The sequence below is a fragment of the Gambusia affinis genome, linkage group LG03, assembly GCF_019740435.1.
Source record: "Gambusia affinis linkage group LG03, SWU_Gaff_1.0, whole genome shotgun sequence".
Classification (NCBI taxonomy): domain Eukaryota; kingdom Metazoa; phylum Chordata; class Actinopteri; order Cyprinodontiformes; family Poeciliidae; genus Gambusia; species Gambusia affinis.
The window spans coordinates 11,351,985-11,373,163 of record NC_057870.1 but is presented as its reverse complement, the minus strand read 5'-3'; the positions used below and the strand labels follow the sequence as shown (position 1 = coordinate 11,373,163).

The 21,179-nt window shown below is 40.1% G+C and overlaps 2 protein-coding genes across 2 annotated transcripts; one reads left to right on the top strand and one right to left on the bottom strand.

Moving 5' to 3' along the window:
* Nucleotides 1-2,142: 2,142 nt before the first annotated feature.
* On the bottom strand, nucleotides 2,143-20,922 carry nol6 (nucleolar protein 6 (RNA-associated)). The gene is made up of 26 exons (XM_044111796.1): nucleotides 20,735-20,922; nucleotides 19,763-19,975; nucleotides 18,839-18,955; nucleotides 18,541-18,720; nucleotides 18,263-18,431; nucleotides 17,982-18,116; nucleotides 17,248-17,411; nucleotides 17,035-17,155; nucleotides 16,878-16,936; nucleotides 16,663-16,764; nucleotides 16,457-16,572; nucleotides 15,888-16,065; nucleotides 15,674-15,796; nucleotides 14,591-14,739; nucleotides 10,231-10,306; nucleotides 9,398-9,538; nucleotides 9,180-9,297; nucleotides 8,142-8,296; nucleotides 7,807-7,970; nucleotides 7,464-7,616; nucleotides 7,251-7,348; nucleotides 6,963-7,087; nucleotides 3,902-3,991; nucleotides 3,562-3,762; nucleotides 2,620-2,721; nucleotides 2,143-2,508 (listed from the first exon to the last, which is right to left on the bottom strand). The coding sequence occupies exons 1-26, from the start codon at nucleotides 20,771-20,773 to the stop codon at nucleotides 2,359-2,361; spliced, it is 3,438 nt and encodes a 1,145-aa protein (XP_043967731.1). The 5' UTR covers nucleotides 20,774-20,922; the 3' UTR covers nucleotides 2,143-2,358.
* Nucleotides 10,241-12,652, top strand: LOC122828336 (E3 SUMO-protein ligase ZBED1-like). Its single transcript, XM_044111797.1, has 2 exons — nucleotides 10,241-11,947; nucleotides 12,032-12,652. The coding sequence occupies exons 1-2, from the start codon at nucleotides 10,481-10,483 to the stop codon at nucleotides 12,578-12,580; spliced, it is 2,016 nt and encodes a 671-aa protein (XP_043967732.1). The 5' UTR covers nucleotides 10,241-10,480; the 3' UTR covers nucleotides 12,581-12,652.
* Nucleotides 20,923-21,179: the final 257 nt, after the last annotated feature.

Sequence of the window (21,179 nt, the reverse complement as noted above, 5' to 3'; positions counted from 1 at the left end):
ATATGTCCATATTACATATGTGCAACTTGTGAGACCAACTGGTTTCGACTCCTACTGTTTCCAGTCTTCAAATACGAGAACGGGATTGTTCTGTACAGGTGACGTCTCTCCCTTCAAATAACAGCAAAACAAGTTCAGTTCAAAAAGTTGACCAGCTTTCACCTGACTGTTCTTGAAAAACTGCAGCAGCATTTTTACCTGTCCGAACCGAAAACATGTTAATCAGATCCAGATGGTGAGGAGCTCAAGGTAGTGTTTTGTTTTTCTTTCTACCCAAGGAGCCAGGAGATGTTGCTTTTATTTTAGTCTGTTCACTCTGGTTCCAACAGTGTCTCAGAATCAATTTTCCACAGGCCGCCTCACTCACTCCAAAGTAAGGCTCTCCGTGGCCCTTCTCAGCTCTGACTCCATGAACACTTTTTGCAAACTGCACCCAGGAGTTTGATCTGTTAGTCAGAGGTCAGCTAAAGGGCTGAGAGTGTGAAGTCTGAACCCTCAGGGTTTGAGATGATGAAGCCCATTTAAGCAGAGATCCTTCTTTGGTCCCCTCTCAAAACCCACCTTTATTGAAAATCCCAATAAAGGGTTCAGTTTAGTATTAATTTCCTTTGAATCCCTCCACCCCCTCCTTTGCCCAGATCATCTGTGTCCTCTTAAAACTTTACTTAGGCTTTCAGTCTTTGTGATACACTTATTTAGTTTTTAATAAGATATAAAAAAAACAAACCCCAAAACATAAACATGGCACAACCTAACCCCAAGAGAAACCCAGCCTTATTATTTTCAAGTCAGCATGATTTTGTAGGATGAATAATACAATGGTTGCACGATTCTCAGCCACATTTAGAGTCATTTCCTGTAAAAGCTTGTCAAACTAAATCAGTCTAAAGCCAAATTAGACATTTCGAAGTTTCATTTATGAGGGAATTAAAGCTGTCTTATACTTAAAGATTAAACCTAATAACCCAGGATGATAGGTGTACTTTCAGGGCTGTGGCTGTTATCTCCCGTGAGATTTTTCCTAGAAAGGAAGCAGAGGGAACGGCCCTTTCCACGAATTCCATACAGCAACAGACATCTAAAAACCGCCGTCTACATAGAACATGTCTCTGCTTGACGGTACTTTGACTACGGTTTCGGTTTGAAACAAAGTGTATCAAAATAAATTCTCAACGTAAATGCATCACCAAACACACAGGGGAAAAAAACAAAACAATCCAGTTTCCGTTAGAAAATTACACCCTTCACAGTGACTTCAACAAACAGGTCTTACAACTCAGTTGACTAAATGTCAACAGTTTACTGGATTAATAATAATAATAATATTAATAATAAAATTACAGCCTTTATAAATTAGGTTTTTGATCTAGAATGATTCCATAATGCTTCAAATAAGTTAGATAAAGATCGCAATTGGCCACATTTCTCTGGATTGGCCTTTATTATTGCTTGATAAATCAAACAATAAAAAGCTACAAATCAAACACGAGATAAGAAGGCCTGAAACTGTCGAGGTTCGTCTCAGAAAGTACGTTTAACGGGCCTGTCGACATGAAGGTAGCACCATATGCATGTAATAAGCGATCTACTCAAAGAAATCCACACAAGAACCGACTTGTGTGATTAATAAAGTGAGATGACAGAGAGCAGATGTTGGACACTTTAAGCAAAGAATGTCCAAAAAGCTCCAGAAGGTGGAAATTGGTGGGTAAAAACAATGAGCTCTCTGAGGTTCTTCACAATCATACTGGTGCAAAACATGTACAGATACATTTCTAAACTCGTCAGTGTTGCTCTGACCCTCGTTGGGTCGTAATCTGGAAGGGGAAAGAACTCGGCTCTGATGAATCAAAGGAGCGATCAGAAGAGGTGTTCAGGATCTACTTGTATAGAGCATTAGGAATGTAGGTGGAATTAGCACATACAGTTTTTGCGTGTAAACATTGGGTAATGAAACTGCATTGGACTCCACCCTAAAAGAAAAAGCCTGCATGTCAATGACAACATCAAGTTTGGAGGAGAAACGGGCCTGCAAATTACCCTGAAAACACCACACAAACAAAGCTGCTTGGATGCCCCAGTCAATCCTTCAACTAGAATCTGAAAGAGAAGCCAATGTTTGAAATGGTGACAAGAATCTCATTTAAAGCCAAAAGGTTGACATACATTTATTAAAACGTGCCTTACAAAAACAAGCAGGTATGTTGTCTTTCTGAGAAACAGAATTACTACATCGGCTGCTAAGGAGACAAAGTTCACTCATGTGTTGCTGGGATTGCTCTAAATCTTCCTTTTCATGAAATGCCATGATTAGAAAAGATATTCAAAAAGAAAACAAAGAAAAAGTGGCGCATCAGTCTAAAACATCCATTTCTCAGTTCTTGCTTCCACTGATTTCACCAAGCCCTTCCCCATCACACGGAAGTCTTCCAGGATCGCTTCAACATTGGGAATGGTCTTCACCTCGTCCCCCGTCACCTCCACGCTGCGGGCAGCCATATGCGACGTCTGAGAGGAAATGTCGAAACATTGGGCAGTTCGGAATGACACAAAAAGCGTTTCCAACAGTTGAAAACAATGTTAATTATTAATGGTAGATATGATGGGCAGGGTTCTTACTTTGAAAGGTGCGGGGACAAAAGCCTTAGGTTTCCATAAGACTGAGATCACTGTTCCACCATATGGATCACAGAAGAACAGGGCCAGGTCTCCAAATGCCTCCTGTAAAACAAAATGGAATAGATGAGGGAATGTGGTCATATTTTCCACAAAACTAAAACACTAAATTCAAAAACACGTTGTTTTTTTTTTCTTTGTTTGTTTGTTTAATACGAAGAAAGGTGTAATACATGCAGTCTAAGAACCATTACTGAAAAAAAAATAATCACCCTCGGGTTTCTGGAAACAACTGCAAAAAGTATTCATACCCACTGAACTTTTCAAATTTTGACAAAATGTAACTAAAAAAATAATTCATTAGGATTTTATGAGGTAGAAGACAAAGAATTTAATCTGTGGCTTTTGATGGAGTCTGTTACATTTAACTGCTTTGAATATACAAAAATTGTAAGTGTGGTGTGTTTTTGATCGCTCGACTTGGATCCCCTAAGATATGCTCAAGTGAAACTAAATGCCTTCAGAAGGTACCTAATTAGAGCAAGCCCAGTTGACGCGTGTCATTTAATCTCAGTATAAACACAGCTGTTCTAAGGACTGCTCAATCAATTGTCAATGGCAAGAACTGTTCACCACAGGAGAACCTAAAATTTAAACCGATAAGCCCAGAAGGTACAGCATTGATAGCAGAAATAGGCAAGAGGCTCATGACGACTCTGTAGGAGCTGCAGACATCCACTGTTCAGGTGGAAACGTCTACTGAAGGGACAACCTTTTAATCAAAAACTCCACAAATACAGCTTCTATTGAGGAGAAAGAGGAAGAAAGCCGTCGTGTTTCTACAAAAGTACCTTTTACTGCCACTATTTTGTTTTGATCAATCCCATAATATCATCAAAGTCAAAAAGGGGAATAAATATGTCTGCAGGGCAGCTTAGGACTCACTCTGAGCTCTGTCAGGTAGAGAGACACGGGGTTATAGTCGACGACAGGGAACACTCCTCCAGCCTGATCTGCACCGTCAGTCATCACCCCCCTGCTGAAGGTGACAGCTGGAGCGTCCACAGCGTGTCTGAGCAGAGGAACCTGCTTCGGGTTCAGGTAAATCAAGACATCATAGGCATCAAGTGGAGGACGCATAATAACCTAAAGCACAAGGGAGAACAAAAAATAAAATGAAAAAAAATTATAATAGCGTTAAGAGGAAGTGTGTCTCTAGTCAGAACTCATCCATTTTAATATCCGTCCAGGAGGAGTGTGTTTGTGATTGAATCCAAGCACCCACCCTGACATCTTGGATCTGGCTGCCATCCATTAGCTGATGTTCCAGCACTTTTAGGCTTTCAGCAGCCACTGCCATCACGCGCTGAAGCATCTGAAGTCACATGAAACAAAGACGCTCTGGACGTAAAAGAACTTCTACTGAAATACATCTTTTATCAGTTTCCATAATATATTATTAGCAGTCAAATTGACAACTATGCAAACCTCATTCACACAGAATGACGCAGATAACTGGACACTAAAAAGCAACACAATCAAAAAAAATAAATAAATCACTTTCTACTTTACTGCTGTTCCAGACGGAGTAACACTTAATAAATGCATCAAAATGCCCCTTTAATCAAACAAATGTAATGTGAAAAGAAAATATTATTATACAATAATTTATGCAGAATAATTTTCCCTCAAAAATAATATTTTTTAAAACACTACAAGGCAATATTTTTAAAAAATCAATCAGCTTTGAAGACAGAAATTCTGTCTAAGTGAATATTTTAGGTTCTGATATCTATGCTATGTTTAAAACTAATGAGACATTTAAATGTTGTGAGCTTGACAATCAAACATTTCTGGATTAATGAATAATTCGTTCATGGGCTCCCCCTAGTGGTGTCTCGGAAAAAACTGCAGAAACATCTGGGTATCAGAGTTTTGCTAGTTTTGAATGAAGTCACATGAGTATGTGTGAATCAGTTTGGTAGTAAATAGGCTGCTCAGTCTGTTTTTTTTTGTTGTTGTTTTTTTTAGAAATCTGCAACAGCGTGGCTTTTAATAAATAAACTTAGAATCTCACTTTTTTGTTTAAAAGCTGCTTCACTTTTGAGAAACTCTGTAGCATAGGCTCTCCATTTCTAACAAAGATGTAAACATAGTTACAGGATTGGACCGGCACTTCAAGCATGCCTATTGCAGCATATCATATCCACATTTGTGACTTTAACGTATAGAAATGTTTCTATACACAGTGTTTCCATCACAAAAATGGAGTTCAATATCAAAATTTAAATTGAAATACTTCTACCAGGACGAAAAATTGTGATGTGCTCAACTTCCTTGAGTGTTTGTCTAAAACTAAACTCCATTTCATATCTTTTGTATCAGAGAATTGTAAATACTGTGCATGTGTACGTCAATACATTGGAACATCATTAAAAGCAACTTCCAGAAAATCAATTTAAAAAGTAAAACTAAACTATAAGGCCAATACAGCTGTAACAGACATTTCCCTGTGTCAATGTTGTGTGCACAGTGTCCACTTAAGTAACTGGTTGGGGATTGTATTCCAGATCTAAAGCAGCGTGGCATGCAGGTGATCAGCCTGTCCAGATCTGCTGAGGTGGAATGGAAACATTCAGCTTGCTTGTATCGTTTGGTTTGAAGAATCGTCTTCTTTTTTCAGGGTCCTGCTTAGTTGCCAATGACGTCACTGTAAGCTAAGTACCGACACTTTTGTCATTGTGGACACGCGCCACGTCTTGCTAGAAAATGAAGTCAGCGTCTATATAAATCTCGTCAGCAGAAGTACGCATGAAGTGCCACGACTTTGGAGTTGGATCAATCAGTGGAAAGCCAGCAGATAAGACGGCTTCCTACAGAAAGTCCTGGATTTGTCTGTGTGAAGGGATTCTTAAAGTAGCACTAAAAGTACAGACTCCAGTGGTGTTTCTTTAGCAATCCTCTCAAGGATTCAACCACGCTTTTTCTTTCCACTCAACATTCCAGTAAATATGCTTGGATGAAGCACTAGGCAGGGTGGCAATGTGGGTTGTCTTACAGCAAGACGGTCCTGCGTTTGAATACCAACCTAGAATCTTCTTTAGCAGTGACCTTTTGTGTGTCTTATCCTGCCTGTGGAAGGTATTCATGACCATTTACTGAATTACTGTCAAATCAACAGTTTTCACCATAAGTACACGTGTCGCAACATTTCAGTATGAAAAATGTCTGTTCGATATGTTTTATGCAATATGCGTATTTTCAGAGAAAATTAATGATTGATTGTCAATAGTTGCCAAACATAAGATAATTAATAGAAATAAATATTTAAAATAGATAATAAACATGTAAATAAAACTGCAGTACCAGGGAGACAGCTGGGCAGTCCGTCTAAAATGATTATTGTTGTACCATACTAAAAGGGATATCCTCTTTGTGAGACTAGATGAGGACGCCATACCATTTCCTCACAATGACGTCACTGTAAACACGTCACAGTTCTAAGATCCTGCTTTTTGCCAGCGGTATAAAAGAGAAGCTCGCTTATTGAGACTGCGTTTGTTGGAGGGTCAAGGTTGGAGAGCACAGGAAACCTATCTGGGTAACTATGGGAGGCTGCTGGGCGCTTTTCTTTTATTTGCAACTTTGTGCCACTGGACTCTTCGCTCAGACTAAAGCACAGGAGTACAAAACGAAATATTTAACTTACTTCACCTCGACAGAGGACGGCAACAAAAGGCAGCTGGTGAGCTACAAGTTTTGCTATCACCTTTATTTGACGCTTATTATGTTGGCGTAGGTTCATGCATATTAGGAAGAGGGCAGCAATCTTACTCCCATTTTAATGATTAAAAAAATGCAATTCTGGTTTTGCAGATCAATGACTTGCATCAAGTTTTGGAAAGACTTCAACACAATCAATTCCCAGCTCTAAGAAAAAAACACAGCTATCTGCCAGTGGTAAGAAATGCAACAAATCAGTCTGATTAAAAAGCATTTTCTAATGATTCAAGTTTCCCCTTGAGGATCAACAACGTATATCATATCCTATTCTAACTTGTGCTGCTTTATTTTCAGTGTGATCCAGGAGAACAATGTGCTTTAAGAAAAGGATCCAGGATTGGAAAACTATGCGACTGCTCATTTCCCAGGACATGCAACTCCTTTCTCCACCGCTGTTTATAATTCTCAGCATATTTAAAACAGTCTAATGAAGAAGTTGCACACTGTAAAAAATGTGAAAATAACTAAAATATATAAATGCATTGTAAGTATCCAGCCTGGCCTGACTCACTTCCTTTCATAAAAGCTATTAAAGGAGCTGCTGCAGTTATGTTTCAGCTGACCTGCACGCTGGGTGCCCGTCTGGTCCACAAAGACATCTTTTTGTCTTGAGGCGTTGCTATAAACATGACGGGCAGAGACTCTCTGGAGGCCATGAAGTCGTTCTTGATCTCTGTGTACTCTGTGGCTGCACGTGACAGAGAGGTGAACAACAATTCAACTTGACATAGAAACATCGGCTCATGTAGGAAGGATGTGAAACCGTGCCGGGAGTGTAAACAGAACGAGGTCGGCAGGGGTTTGTTTTGCGGTTGAGAAACGGGGAGGGGGTTGTGTTAGGGAGAACCTGCCTGTGAGCTGCTTGTTGAGGTTGACTACCAGCGGGTTGTTCCTCCAATCAAAGGAGGAGAGCAAACGAAGGAATCGGAGGAAACCCGCCTGCGGAGAGCTGAGGAAGAGGGAGAAACTCATTCACATGACCTACTAACCAAAGCAGGCCAACTGCTGGGAAACGTGCCCTCCGAGAGTTAGACCGATGATTAAAAAGTAGTACTAGCATTTACCCTGGAGGAGTAAAGGGGGCAGGCTGCAGGAAAAGCGAAGCCACCAGCAGATCCGCCGTGTCCTCTGTGATGTCTTCGCTGAAGAGCTGAGCCGCGAGCCAGCGCTTAGCCAGGCGACACACGGCTCCAAAACATGGCTGCTGCTGCTGGAGACTTCAAACAACAACAAAAGAAATGAAAAGCAGATACATGCGAGCATGGAGGACAAAAGTGAAGAAACTGGAAAGAGAAATGACCTACAACTACCACATAACAAATTCAAAAAACATTTAAAAAATAATAATAAAAACTCACATGAAAGATCTCTAAACTCGAGTTTCTAATGCAAACTCAACAAACGTACCCATGCAATGTGCTTGTAAGGAGAGGCTTGTGAATAGTGGCCATCTCCAGAACCTGAGCCTCCTCATTGTCCCTGACAACCAGCAGGCCTTCAGCATTCACACTCTCCCTCAGCACCTGAGGCTCACGGTGGTACGCCACCTGGATCCGGAACACCAAACCATCCTAAAGGCAGAAATATTTAAAAAATGCTTAAAAACAAAATGATGCATGCCAGACAGATTATAATATCCAGCCAGCAATTTTGATCAGATATAATAACTTTGCAAGCAAAATCTACATAATTCCAAATAGCAAAACGTCAATATATATATTTAAAATGACAGCAGTATATACCTTCCACACATCTAAGTGAGTGGGACAGGGCGAGCAGGTATAGTTGTGGTGCTTCTTCAGCATCTCTGCCAGGCTGATGTGGAAAGCAGCTCGGATGTGGCGGATTGCAGTTCGGTCATGAGGCCATTTGCCACTCCCCTCCATGTGACAAATAACTGCAAGCACAAAAAACAGGAGCATATGGGATTGTAAAAATGCAAGGAATATTCAAGTATACACATCCTTTATGTTTTTTTTGTTTTTTTTTTACATTCTTCCCATTACACCCCCAGACTTCGGTGTGTTTTACAAGTTCAAGACAAAATAGCACATAGGAAAACAATGCGTGGTTACAAATACGTTTTTACAATTAAAAATCAAAACAGTGTAGTGTATTTATACGCTGTTCTCTTGAGTTATTACATCGTAAAACTACCCTTGATAGCAATTACAACTTCTAGACACTTGGGGTCGCTATACAGGGTACACTACTCCAACATCATCATGACCCTCTTTGGTTCTCTCATTTATGTGCTCATATATCCTGAGATTAGAAATTGCACACAGGTAGACCACCTACCCATTAGATGACTTTTGAAAGTAGAGGGTTACACTACCTTTCACTTGGGTATAACAGATGAGGACCTGAGTACAAAGATAAGCTACTATGTCAGACTTTTATTAAAGAAAAAAAAAACAGGAATAAAACTAGTAAGTGTGAAAACCACTAAAATTCTTTTCAAGCCAAAACTTCACACACAAATTATATTTTGTGTTAACCTACCACATAAAATCCTAATAAAATAGATTAAAGAGAAAACATTGAGGGACATGCATACTTTAAGAAAAGCATTTTGGGAAGAATTTTATCTAAGGTAAAACTTATGTTTAATTAGAAAAAAATCAAGTTATGCCTATGCTTGAAAAAAAAAAAAAAAAAAAGAAGAGTCATAACTAATAATTAAGACCCAGGTTACATTTACACAACCATCAGACACCATTGTAAGTAACTGACAACAGAAAACGTCTTCAACAACTGCTGGATTTCTCTGCACCAACCTCTTATGGGCGTGAGATAATGTGGACAAGGTTTGCTTTCCTTTGGCACCAAGAACCTACAAGTCTTTTCTCGCTCAAAGAAGGAATAGTCCAGCCTCACTGGCTCTGGAGGAAAAACCTGGAACGCAAAGCTCAAGAGTTAGAACTACAGGGGAAGTAAAGTTCATCTAAACATTAAAAAAGTAGAGATGTTTGCCATTATAGATGACAAGTATTACCTGTGTGTATCTAAGGGCAGGGTGGGCTCCCTGGACTGCAGTAACAGAAAGTGGCAGACCTTCCAGTTTCCACAATTTTCTGCTCAGATCATCGTACGACTGCACAACGACTAAACTCTCCTCTTCCCCAGTACTAGGCACCTAAAAAGCATATCAGTGAGCAGACTTTAGAAAGTCTGATCTGAATAAATCTAATAAAGCAAACACTTGAAATTATTGTAAAAACCAGATACAATACAATATTGAGTTACATATTTTTTTCTTTTAAAGAATCTTTAGCACTTTCTTGAACTAAGATATATATACTGGATTTCCAGATGGGCGAATTTAAATGCAAGTAGCCAACAAGAAGGTTTTATTTTTTTGGCCTATTCACATAAATATTTCATTGAGAATAATATACAGAAGAAAAATCCAATTGAACTAAGATGCATTGGCAGCACACACTATATGTCATAGCTAGGTGTTGGTCAGTAGGAAGTTCTTACACTAAGACAACAACAAAAACAAAAATTTGACCTTAAAACAAAATTATTAAAACATTATACTATCAATCATTTAAAGCAAAAAGTGACAATTCTTCATACTTCTCCAAAAATAATAGGACATTATTGGTATTAATGATATCTATGTAATCGTTGTTTAATGTCAATCATCTGTAACATTTAATGCCATTTTGACAAACAGATTTGATTAGCAGTGTAAAATGTGCGCTATAAATAAATTTAACTCAATTTAAAAAAAAAACAAAAAACAAAAAAAAAAAACCCTCGGGTTAAGCTAGGGCTTTCCAGCTTTTGTAATGAAAAAAAGGTTCAATCTCAAACATTTACCTCATTTCCTGTTGTGATGACGTCATCTATCATGGTCCCGACAAAACGCACACAGGACTCTGGGATACCTGCGTGTCTGATAGAAAAACAAAAAGGCTTTGTTGTTCATTTTTTAAAATACAACTCGTGAACAGAAGTTTTGCTAAAAAGGCTTTGGACGTTTTACCCCTTTGTTTACCGGAGCCGTCTAAAGCAGCAAGAAGGGGCGATTACCACGGCGAGTTTGGCTTTTAAATTCTGATTTAAAAGGATGAAGCGCACGGTGAGGAGACGGAGCTCCGCGTGGAGCTATTTTGAACAAGTGGGCGCGAACTTCGTCCGCTGCAAGAAATGTGACGCCGAACTCAAGTATTGCGGCGGAGCCACCAGCACCATGATATCCCACATGGCCGCGAAGCACCATGTGTCCATTCCGTTGCGGTCCGCAGCAGCCAGGGGCTCTTGGAGCGAGACGCCGCCGAGCTGGAAGGCTCCGGACACCGAGGAGGAGAGCGCATTTAACCCGGAGCGGGAGCCCTCGGAGAGGAGGAGAAACAAGCGGAGCTCCGTGTGGGACGTTTTCGTCAGAGTGGACGAGGAGGTCCACTGCAAACTATGCGACACTAAGCTGAAATACATGAGCAGCACCACCAGCATGATGTACCACATTAAAAACAAGCACACAGAGACCCCACAGAGCAACAGCGTGGCCATGCCTACGCAGGCACAGGTAACTAAACTCGTCACTAACATGATAGAGAAGGACATGTTTCCCATCAGCGTGGTGGACGGGGACGGCTTCAGGGAGCTGCTGGCGGATATTGTGCATAGCTATAATGTGCCCTCTGCTGATGAGATCACGCGCAGCATTGAATGCCATTATCATGAGAAGGCAGCAGACCTCAGGATGCGGCTGGCTACAGTGGAGAAAGTGGCTCTCACTGCTGATTTTTGGACAGCCATGCCATCTCAGAAGTACATCACAGTGTCCTGTTCATTCATAACAGAGGACTGGCAGGGAAAGTCAGCTGTGCTCCACACACACAAGCTGCCCTCAGGAGGCCAGCTCACTGCAGAGTGTGTCGCAGAGAAGCTGTTCAGCACAACACAGGCCTGGATGATTGCAGGAAAAGTTCCTGCATGTGTGCATAACAACAAAGAAAACATCCAGTTAACCCAGGGCGTTGCCCAGGTGACCTGGAATTATGTCTCTTGCTTCGCCACAACGCTGCAGCTCGCCGTCTTCGATGGGCTGAGCGAGGACGTTCTCCAGATCATCTCCGCCGCAGGGAGACTGGTCCGACACTTCAGCCGCAGCTCGCCGGCGGCTGAAGCCCTGAAGGAGAAGCAAGCGCAGATGTGCCTACCACAGCACAAGCTCATTAGGTCCGACAGAGCCAGGTGGGACACGGTCTGCGACATGTTCCAGTGCTTGCTGGAGCAACGATGGGCGATTAAAGCCGTCCTCTCGGACCGCACAGTCACCAGCAAGCACGAGGCCCAGACACTGGAGATAGGAGACGACTGCTGGCAAGTAATAGAGAACTTCACACCCGTCCTGGCGACTCTGAAATGGGCAACGACGGTCATATCTGCCGAGACAGAGGTGTCCATTTCAAACATCTATCCGATAACGTTTAGCCTCATCCAGACTCATCTCGTTCCAAAAGAAAGCGACGTTGATCAGGTCTCGAGTTTCAAACTTGCAGTGCAGAAATCTCTAAGAGATCACATGGAGGTATTCTGACTTTAAATCTCCATTTTTATCTTAAAAGTACAAAAATTCTTTGCATAATTATTAAAGTGATTTTACCATTTGCAGGTGGACTCCAGCGATTTGGCTTCCAACCCAGCTCTGATTGCCTCCATGCTGGATCCTCGCCACAAGCACCTCAATTTCCTGATGCCAGCAGGGAGGCTGGCTGCCAAGGTGAAGCTGCATGAGCTTGTCTCAAAGCTGGATGCCAGCGCAGCTGGCCCCAAAGACGAACAACTGGAGACTGCGGTGACACCTGACCTCAGCCAGGTTGCCACAGCCAGAAAACCACCAAGCGACACCAAAAACACCATGATGTTGCTTCTAGGAGACAACTACAGCTCGTCTTATGCCACGGACTCTGAAGCTCAGGTAGATTACTACCTAAGAGACATCGCTCCCTCGCTCGACATAAACCCTCTCGAATGGTGGCGGCTGAATGGACCAAGGTTCCCAAAACTGGCAAGTCTGGCGAGGGAGTATCTGTGCATACCGGGCGTGTCGCTGCCGTCTTTGTTATCAGATGCGGGGCAGAGCTTTGCAGCGATGCGAACAAGGCTTAACCCAGAGCATGTAAACATGATGGTCTTTCTGAACAGAAATGCATCCATATAACAAGGCATGCACTGAATGCCTGTTGCAAAATTTAGAAGCAAAAAGGAGAGATGTAATAAAAGTATCAAGTTAGTTGCTGCATGCAAACTATGACAATTCATTTTTTAAGTTGCAATTTTTATGAAAATGCTGCAGATGAGCTCATAGTCTGGGTTTAAAATATTTTTCTTCCATTAGTCAAAAATGGGCTGCACTGTTGCCTTGCAGCAACGGGCAAAGGGTGTAAGAAAATGGATGGATGGTCAAAAACTCAATTTCTTTTTCCTTCCCTACTAAATAAATTAATGTTCAGAAGAAAAGTTTCAGCTGCTGAAAATTCAATGTGATTGTGTTTAAAAATAAAGTGCAAGAACTGTTGAACAAAGATGAAAGTCTGCAGCCGAATCTGTTTAAGCAAGACAACATGAGTATAGTTAATAAAGCAGCACCGTTTTTTTCTAAAGAGAGGCAAATTAAAATCTCAACTTTTTCACAGAAGTCACTTCAAGGTGAAAACAACAGTATATAAAATTAATTGGTTTGACTCTAATGTTGCATTTCAAGTATTTCCACAGGAACATTTCTCTAGTTTCTCCCTGTCTGAAGTCATTGGATGAAGCTAAAAATTAACTGGGTGGAATTTTGTTTATCAGCCGGAAAAAGAATCAGCTGGTTAGACGATGACAAGAATAACAATGTATGAAGTCAACTGTCTAGTATTTCTGCAAACCTAATTTTGTTTTACCTTTAACTTAAACAGTTTATTTTCACTAAAATTACAGGAATTGGAATCTGTGACTGAACATGAATGATCTGATCAAAAGGCCAATTTTATTTTTTTGTGAGGTTTTGTGAAGCTAGAAGATTTACGACATATCACAGTGAAGTTGTAGACAAGTTAACTCTCAAGAGTTGTGGAAAGCTGATGGCTAACAAATAAAAGAATTATATAATCTAATATTAGCCAAGATTAACCATTTACCATCTTTAAAAGAAACAATCCTTAAGTTTGTTGCCATTTTATCTGCATCCATCTACTGCAAAAAACCTTTATAAAGAAAACTTCTTGAGTTTGCATCAAGCTGTCATTTATGCAAAAGCATTGAAACAGTCCTGTGCTTTTACAGGTAGCAGTCTGATAGAAATGAGGGCCTAAAGTGATGCAATTTTATTTAAAACAGATGCCATTTGGCTAAGAAAACAGCAACAATCTTCATGTCGTCCTCCACTGGACATGTGGATTATTGTCATCCATTAATGCAGTTCTGTATGTCATGCCTATGCACATTTTCAGGTTAACTTTATAATAATCAATAAAAATGGGGGACCCTGCTTGCCTAGCTGTGAAACTACTACAATTCTGGGGATTTTACTTTTTGAAAGAAAACTCACTGTGGTGTAGAACCTTTCAACCGAAAGAAAACTGAATCTGGTTACAAAGTGGATAAAACTGCAGACTATAAATTGGGATAAAAATCACAAGAAAAAATACATGACCTATTTCTAGAACTGTAACATAGTTATAGTTATTCCTACACCTGGCAGATTTAGAGTTAAATTCTTTCAGCCAAGAAGTTGTTTTCTGAAAGGACAATAGACACATGTATGTTTCAAAAGACTGGAAAACTAAGTGAAAATTTTTATTAAAAATGGATACCATGCTCAATTACTGAAAAAAACTATTGGCAAAATAATGACCAGATCCTTCCTATAATTGCTGACCAGCTTTATGCACATTTTCACTGGGACTTTTGTTAACACTGATCATCAGCTCCTAATCTTTGAGGTTCGAAGACCTCCTTGCCATCACCCTAATCTTTTAATTCCCTCCACAGATTCAGGACTCTGGCTGGGCAACTCCAAAACCTTAAATATTCCTTCCAGTCATAAGAAACGTAGAAAAATAAATATAAATATGCCAGAAGTATGAATTACTTCGGCCTTATTAACAGGAAGAAATGTGCAAACCAAACTAAAGAACCGCATTTCTACTAGTGATTACCATCAGCCCTGTTAAAGTGGCATACATACAGCTGCAGCAAGTGTGTGATGATCTGTTTGGGGACCAGCCTCTTTTGGTACGCGCTCTTTCCGTCCCACAGCACCGCCTCTGTGATGGCGCCATCCTGGAAGCGACGCAGCTCGGAGCGAGAACCCCACAGCTGACGGAACTCGGCCGCCTGGGGGAGAGATGGCTTTTTAAAGTTAAAACAGCAGATTTCGTTTAAAAAGAAAGGGAAATAACTAAACACACCTAGAGAATTTACACAAATATCTCTTTTAAAAAAGTCTTAGCGTTGATGTAAAACAGCGGTGTCAAACTCTGTTTCATTTTGGCCCAAATCCAGACCATGAATGCTCTTAGAGGGCCGATCGGGTCAGAATGTATTGATAAAACATTAATACATTTTAACTGTTCACAAACTGTTAAAATATCAATGGATGAACATCTTTTCAGTTCCACCAGGATTTTCTGATACTTGTTGTAGTAAAAATCAAAGGTTCTAATTTGGAACTATTTGCACTAGTTTATGATGGTAAATGTGACCTTTTATTACTCGCTGCACAGATCATGGACTAAAATCTGACATCAATTAAAGCTGAGGCAGTTGTCGAGTACAAACAAAAAAGATTTTGGCAATTTTTGAGAAAGATTTGAAATAAACTCTCAGTTTTTAGAGTAATTTGTTGATTTTGCGTGAATGTCCACAATAATTCTCAAGAAACTGGAGGGACTGATTGATGCAATTTGGCAGTCAACAGATAAAAACTGCATTGATTTGATTGATAACGTAATATTTAATCACACTTAATGTTTGGTCTAGAATCTAAAGGGCCACAGGAAAAGCTACGGCGGGCCGGATTTGGCCCACGGACCTTGAGTTTGACACGTGACGTAAAATAATGAAAAATAATATTTATTATAAGGTTTTTATGTAAGCTGAAATCTTAATCGTTTAAAATTCAAGATTTTATTAATATAACTCAAACACAGAAAAACATGTTGTTGTTTTTTTATATTAGTGTTACAACATCTAAACTCTCCTTAGTGGTGACAAAATGACCATAACTCCTTAGCCTCAGTAAGGAATAAATGATTACTTCCATGTTTACCTTGGGGCTGTCTGCAGGTGGCCCTTTTTCCAGGACAGAAGCTGCTAGCTCTGGATTCAAGAGCAAACCAAAGGAAAGGGGAGGCTGAGTCTTGTACTTTGGCGTTTCTGTCTCCACGGACCACTTTAAGAAAAGCGAGGAAAAAACAAAAACAAAACATAAGCTCATATGATAGCCTATGTATTACTCGACTAGGATTAGAGAATTGTCCAACCTCTGGGTCAGGAGACAGGGAGTGGGTGAGGAGGCGAATCCTTTGGTTGAGTCCTTGTTGGAGCAGCGCCAGAAGAAACGGCAGCACAGTCTGGACATAATTCCCACTGTGGTCCATTAACTCACTGAGCAGGTTCTGTTTCTTACAGCTAGCCTGGAGCTTCACCAAGTCACATAACCTGAGTGGGGGTTTAATAGAACAGTTCTTTTCTTAAGTTGAGTTAAATTTTTTCTTCTTTTTTTTTTAATCTTGAAGTGAATAATTAAGGTGTGTAATCAAGCCTCTGATGTACTTTTTATCCAAAATGCAAGACAGCACAAATCTTGTGTAGTGGAAAAAGAATAAGTGGTTAAAAATCTTAAAAGTGTGTCACACATTTGTATTCAGAGCCTTCACACACAATGTTTAGGTAGTGAACTCTGAATTCGTTCATATTTTCAATAAATTAATTCATTTTAACCCAGCTGAATTAATGTCAGTTGTGGTTGTAATGTAACAAAAGAAGGGGGAAAAAAGGCCACTTTTGCTGGGCACTGTAGATAGATTGCGTTGGAAAAGCTCAAACATACTGGAAGACACAGTCGCTCGTCCTGATCATTGGTTTGGGAGTCATGAGGAGGCAGTGGAAGCCGTCCACCGTTGGGTCGTCCCAGAACTGCATTGAAACAGACGCCTCGTGCTGCAGCTGGACACCAAAAACATCAATCCAGGTCACTTAACGTCACTGGGTACAAACATTGCAACTTAACCAGCTTTTGGTATTAGAAGTACTTGCCTGTTTATAAGTGGCCGCGGTCATGTCTGCACACATGTTAAGATGTCCTGACGGGTCAACAAACACAACCTGGAAAGCGTTGTGGAACTCAGCAAGAGATGGCTGCAGGGAAAAAAAAAAAAAAAAAAAGACAAAGAAGAAAAGAAAAATATTAGATTTTGAAAAGTAAAAGTCTGGACAAGTGAACCGTTTCACATTCGAGTTCGTTCTCTCACAGCTGTGGAGTCAGGATCCTTGGCTAGGCTTATCCCGCTCACAGTCAGGTCCGTGGAGGCTAAAAAGTGAAGAAGAATTGAGTATTCTCAACAATCACACAGTGGAATTTAAGACTCGGGAACCAGAATCACAGATCTAGGCTGCTACTAACATTACCTAGGAAATTCAAGCTGTTTCGAAGCAGCTGATAGGCTGTCATGGTGTTACTGATTCTGTGATTCATCAACAGGTAGGCCAAGAGCATGGAGGCGAGGAATCCATTGAAGCAACCAGTACCCTAAAAGACATTTTTACAAAAATACAGCTGCCATGTCTTGAATAGATAAGCAATATGAAAAGCATGTAAACTGTGTAGTACAAGCCGCCAACCTGGTCCAGCTCTCTTTGATGAAGCCAGACTTTCAGCAACACTACCCCATCAGAAAAAGCCGAGCACTGGGAGCCGATGGCGGACAGAAACTGGAGGTGAGCCCTGGGCAATAAATCTCCCAAAATAGAGCCGTTGTAGTGTGGAGTCGGAGGTTCGCTGTTCTCTGAAACACAAATAAATCAGAAACGTTTGATAATCAGAAAAATATTAATGAAGTTGAGGAAAACTACATGCTCACTGTCAGAATCAAGTTTCTGACAAAATACAGATTTTTGACCATTCACATGAAAAAGATAGAGTTCATTCCAGAAGCTTCATGTAAATCTGCATCATCAGTTCCAAAATGGGTTTTAACACGTGCTTTGGATTTTTGTCCTGTTGGAGAAGCCAACCATGTCAAAATTTCAATCATCTGACCCAAAACGTCACCTTTGGACGAAAACAATATGGAGATTTTTGGCCACAACAGTAGTGAAAGCATGGTGAGTGGTACCTGCTGCCAGTGGCACTAATGGATTTGACCAGAAAACTGTCATTCTGACCCTGATAGAAAACATTCTGCAATAAATTCAAACTTGCACGGTTATTTTAGATTAAAATGCTCTGAAATTGTATTATTGCAAAAAGATACGAAAATGGATGTGTCAAATTACTGATAATCGGGGGGGAAAAAAATTGGTTATTAGATTTAATAGATGGGAAATAACTTAATTTAATTAAATGGCATCTCTACCATCGTGGGAAGCCTGCAGTCCAGTATACCACTCTGTCCTGATGTTATTCCTCTGGGGGTGGAAACGGCTGGGCTTGAAGAACCCAGGAGGCGGGCAGACATGAACGCAGACAGTGAAGCTTGAAGAGTCTTTGCCTGAAAAAAACAACAAACAAACAAACCAAAGCAAAAGGTCACCAAAACGCATCTGATCTCAGATAAAATATTCGACACAATATAAGCAACATCATTAAAAACTTGAAGAATTTTGTGAGGTAGGCAGTTTACTTAAAATTACTTACCAGGGGGACTGAGCAGCAGGACCGGTTTCAGTCTGTTCCCATGGAGACAGGAATAACGCAACTCCCCGACGTCAGAGGAGGATTTCAGGTGTTGGGCAAGTCCTGCAAGATAGAGGGCCCTCTTCCTTGGATACCTCTGGTTTAAGAAATCTTTTGGGTGCAAAACATCCTAACAGGAAAGAATAAAATGAACTGTTGTAAATAAATCAAGATTTTTATCTTACAACTATAATCAAGTCAGGACCAAACCAACATTGAGGCTTTAAGGGATGGCTTACAGCTGGGATTGTAGCCGCGAGGTCCACCTTGATGTGTGGCTTAACACAGGTGCCCAGGGGGTAGCTCCCGATCAGATCAACAGATGCTGGAGGGGCCATGTGAAACTTTCCCTTTGTGGCTTTGGGCACCAGGAGAAAAGGAACCTCAACTGTACCAGACAGCCACGACAAATCGCTTACCTGAGCACAGAGTAAGAGATGGTGTGACAAATCTGATTGCACATGCCCAAGTGGCGCAACGGAGATAATACTCTGTGTCAAACTGTGAAGTCTGTTCACCTCTCAGAACAATACACACCTCAACCTTTGGTGACACTGGCACAGTCTCGAGCAGCTTGGTGACGGTCTTAACGAAAGAGTCGATTTGCTGTTTCCTCCGTTCGCTCAGGGAAACCTCCTTCAGCAGCTCCTCCATCTGTTGTTAATGAAAGGTGTAAGATAGTGTTTGTTTATTTACAGAAAAAAAAAAAAATCTTTCATGCATTCAAACAGAAGAAAAGTGCCACACAAAATAGGCTCCGACATAAAGTCATTCAAATGGAATGCACACCTTTGTAATGATAAATCTGAATTTGTTCAAATTGTTCAAAACTGCAATGAATTTATTTAAATAAATAGAAAAATTTATAATTATATCAAAAATAGAAGTAAAACAACAGGAATATCACAAGTTGATGTTGTTTAATATGTAGACCTTAAAAATTACATAAATGACTATCTAAAACTTATTTTTTTCTTAAATAGAGGTTTAAAAGTCTGCATTAAACTGTAATTGCATCAAATGCTGCTTTTCCACATATAATTACATCAGCCCGCATGTTTTCATACAATTAAACAATATAAAACAACATATCGTTTAAAAAGTTATTGCATTGTAATAACTTCAGTAACATTAATTATTAAAACGTCATTCCTTGGTGATCTAAATCCCAATTTAGACTGGCATCAAGCAGAATCAGCATCCTGAAGCAAACATCATTTGTAACCTCCTGGAGCAAAATGAAAAAAAATATACAGCACATGAATTAGAAAGTGGAGTGGGGGTTAGATTCAAAAGCTACCCATCGCGATTAGTCGACTGGTTAGTTGACAGAACTGACTGGTCGCCAGTCAGGTCAAGACATTTTAATGAAGTCTGTGAAGGGCCTGGCTATCAAAACAGAAATACAAAAACAATCTGATTCAGATTCAGAGTGAGAGAAACAGGACAGAAGCCTCTCACCTGCATCTTAAGAAGGCTGCAGTGGAACAGACTTTCGGCTTCTTTCAGGTGATTTAGCTCCTCGGCTGTTGGTGGTCTATATAAATCATTCCGGGATAGTTTCACCGGATGGTAGACCAGCTCCTCCTCTTCACTGGATTTCATCCTTTTGGGTTTTTTCGGAGCACCAAGCTGCTCCTCTTCATCACCACGGGAGAAATCAGATGGATGCGTCTGGAGAACAAACGACAAGGGATCAACTTTAACGTACTGCAACATATAAAGACACAGACGCATCTCAATAAATTAGAGTACCATGAAAAAGTTTTACTTCAGTAAAACTTTGATGTCCCCCACACATAAATATATATATGCAATTGAAAGAAAACTTTTAATACAGAAATTTATATTATGGCCAACACATTTATAGGGAAGACCACTGACTTGAAAGTTGTCCAGTAAACGGCCATTCATATCTTTATTAAGGAGGTAACCCATAAAAAGCAATAGCTAAAGAAGCTATTTATTCATAGAGATTCCAAGTATAATAATGGGAAGTTGAGTGGAAAGAAAAACTGTGTTCTAAAAGGTGTCCAATTAACAAGGATAGTTGGAGCCTTGAGAGCAATGGATAGTATTCCAACTTGCTGAGACACTAAATTCTGTATTATATTTTTCTGTACTGTAAGCCCTAATTATACATGTTAACGGAACCAAAGGCTCAGTCTGTGTGTATTCAATCTGATCTTATTTTACATACTGAAACAACTTCACTTTCCAAAATATTCTAATTAAAACTAGGTACTATCATTTATATCTAGCATTTAAAAACGATTCCAGTAAAAAAGTAAAGGTTTGCATTGGACAAAAACGTGGATCAAATTATATGATACAAGTTATCGCAGGAAAAAGAAAGCTCTCAGCAACGGCACAACACTGACAATTAGCTCCCATACTACTAAACTGAACATCTCTGAATCAGACAACTCTTACCTCTACTGGCTCTTCTGTTACTGTCTGCTTCTTTTTCATGTTGTAAAATGTTTAGTCGCAGGAATGATGTAAACTCGTCTTTAAGAAAAACAGCTTAACACAGCTTCCTCTTAATCACGGTCTCACATGTGCCAAGGGATCGTCTAACTTGCTATATGTGAAAATAGTTCTCTGATTGGTTCAGAGAGACGGTGGGAAATGGCGATTGGCTTTTTCCTACCAGCGTTCACGCCTACGTCAGCAAGATAGGTTGCACGAGCACCGCTCTTGTGTCAGAGTATCAATTCATGAAATTGAGGGAATATGGCTTTTTATCAAATGATTTCGGACAACAAAATTTTTTTATTTTTTACAAATTTAATTATGATTGCTGAGAATTTTATGTGTATAGCATTAGGTTGTTTCTGTTTTCCATCCGGATAAAACATCTTATTTTCCGCTGAAT

What these genes read in the sequence shown, in the direction of transcription:
- nol6 (XM_044111796.1), bottom strand. Translation starts at nt 20,773, where the DNA reads ATGAAAAAGAAGCAGACAGTAACAGAAGAGCCAGTAGAG. An exon ending in CCCTGTCTCCTGACCCAGAG is followed by an intron (nt 15,797 to 15,887) that starts GTTGGACAATTC and finishes CTTTTCTTAAAG; the next exon opens with TGGTCCGTGGAGACAGAAAC. An exon ending in CTCACTTAGATGTGTGGAAG is followed by an intron (nt 7,971 to 8,141) that starts GTATATACTGCT and finishes TTCTGCCTTTAG; the next exon opens with GATGGTTTGGTGTTCCGGAT.
- LOC122828336 (XM_044111797.1), top strand. Translation starts at nt 10,481, where the DNA reads ATGAAGCGCACGGTGAGGAGACGGAGCTCCGCGTGGAGCTATTTTGAA. An exon ending in CTCTAAGAGATCACATGGAG is followed by an intron (nt 11,948 to 12,031) that starts GTATTCTGACTT and finishes TACCATTTGCAG; the next exon opens with GTGGACTCCAGCGATTTGGC.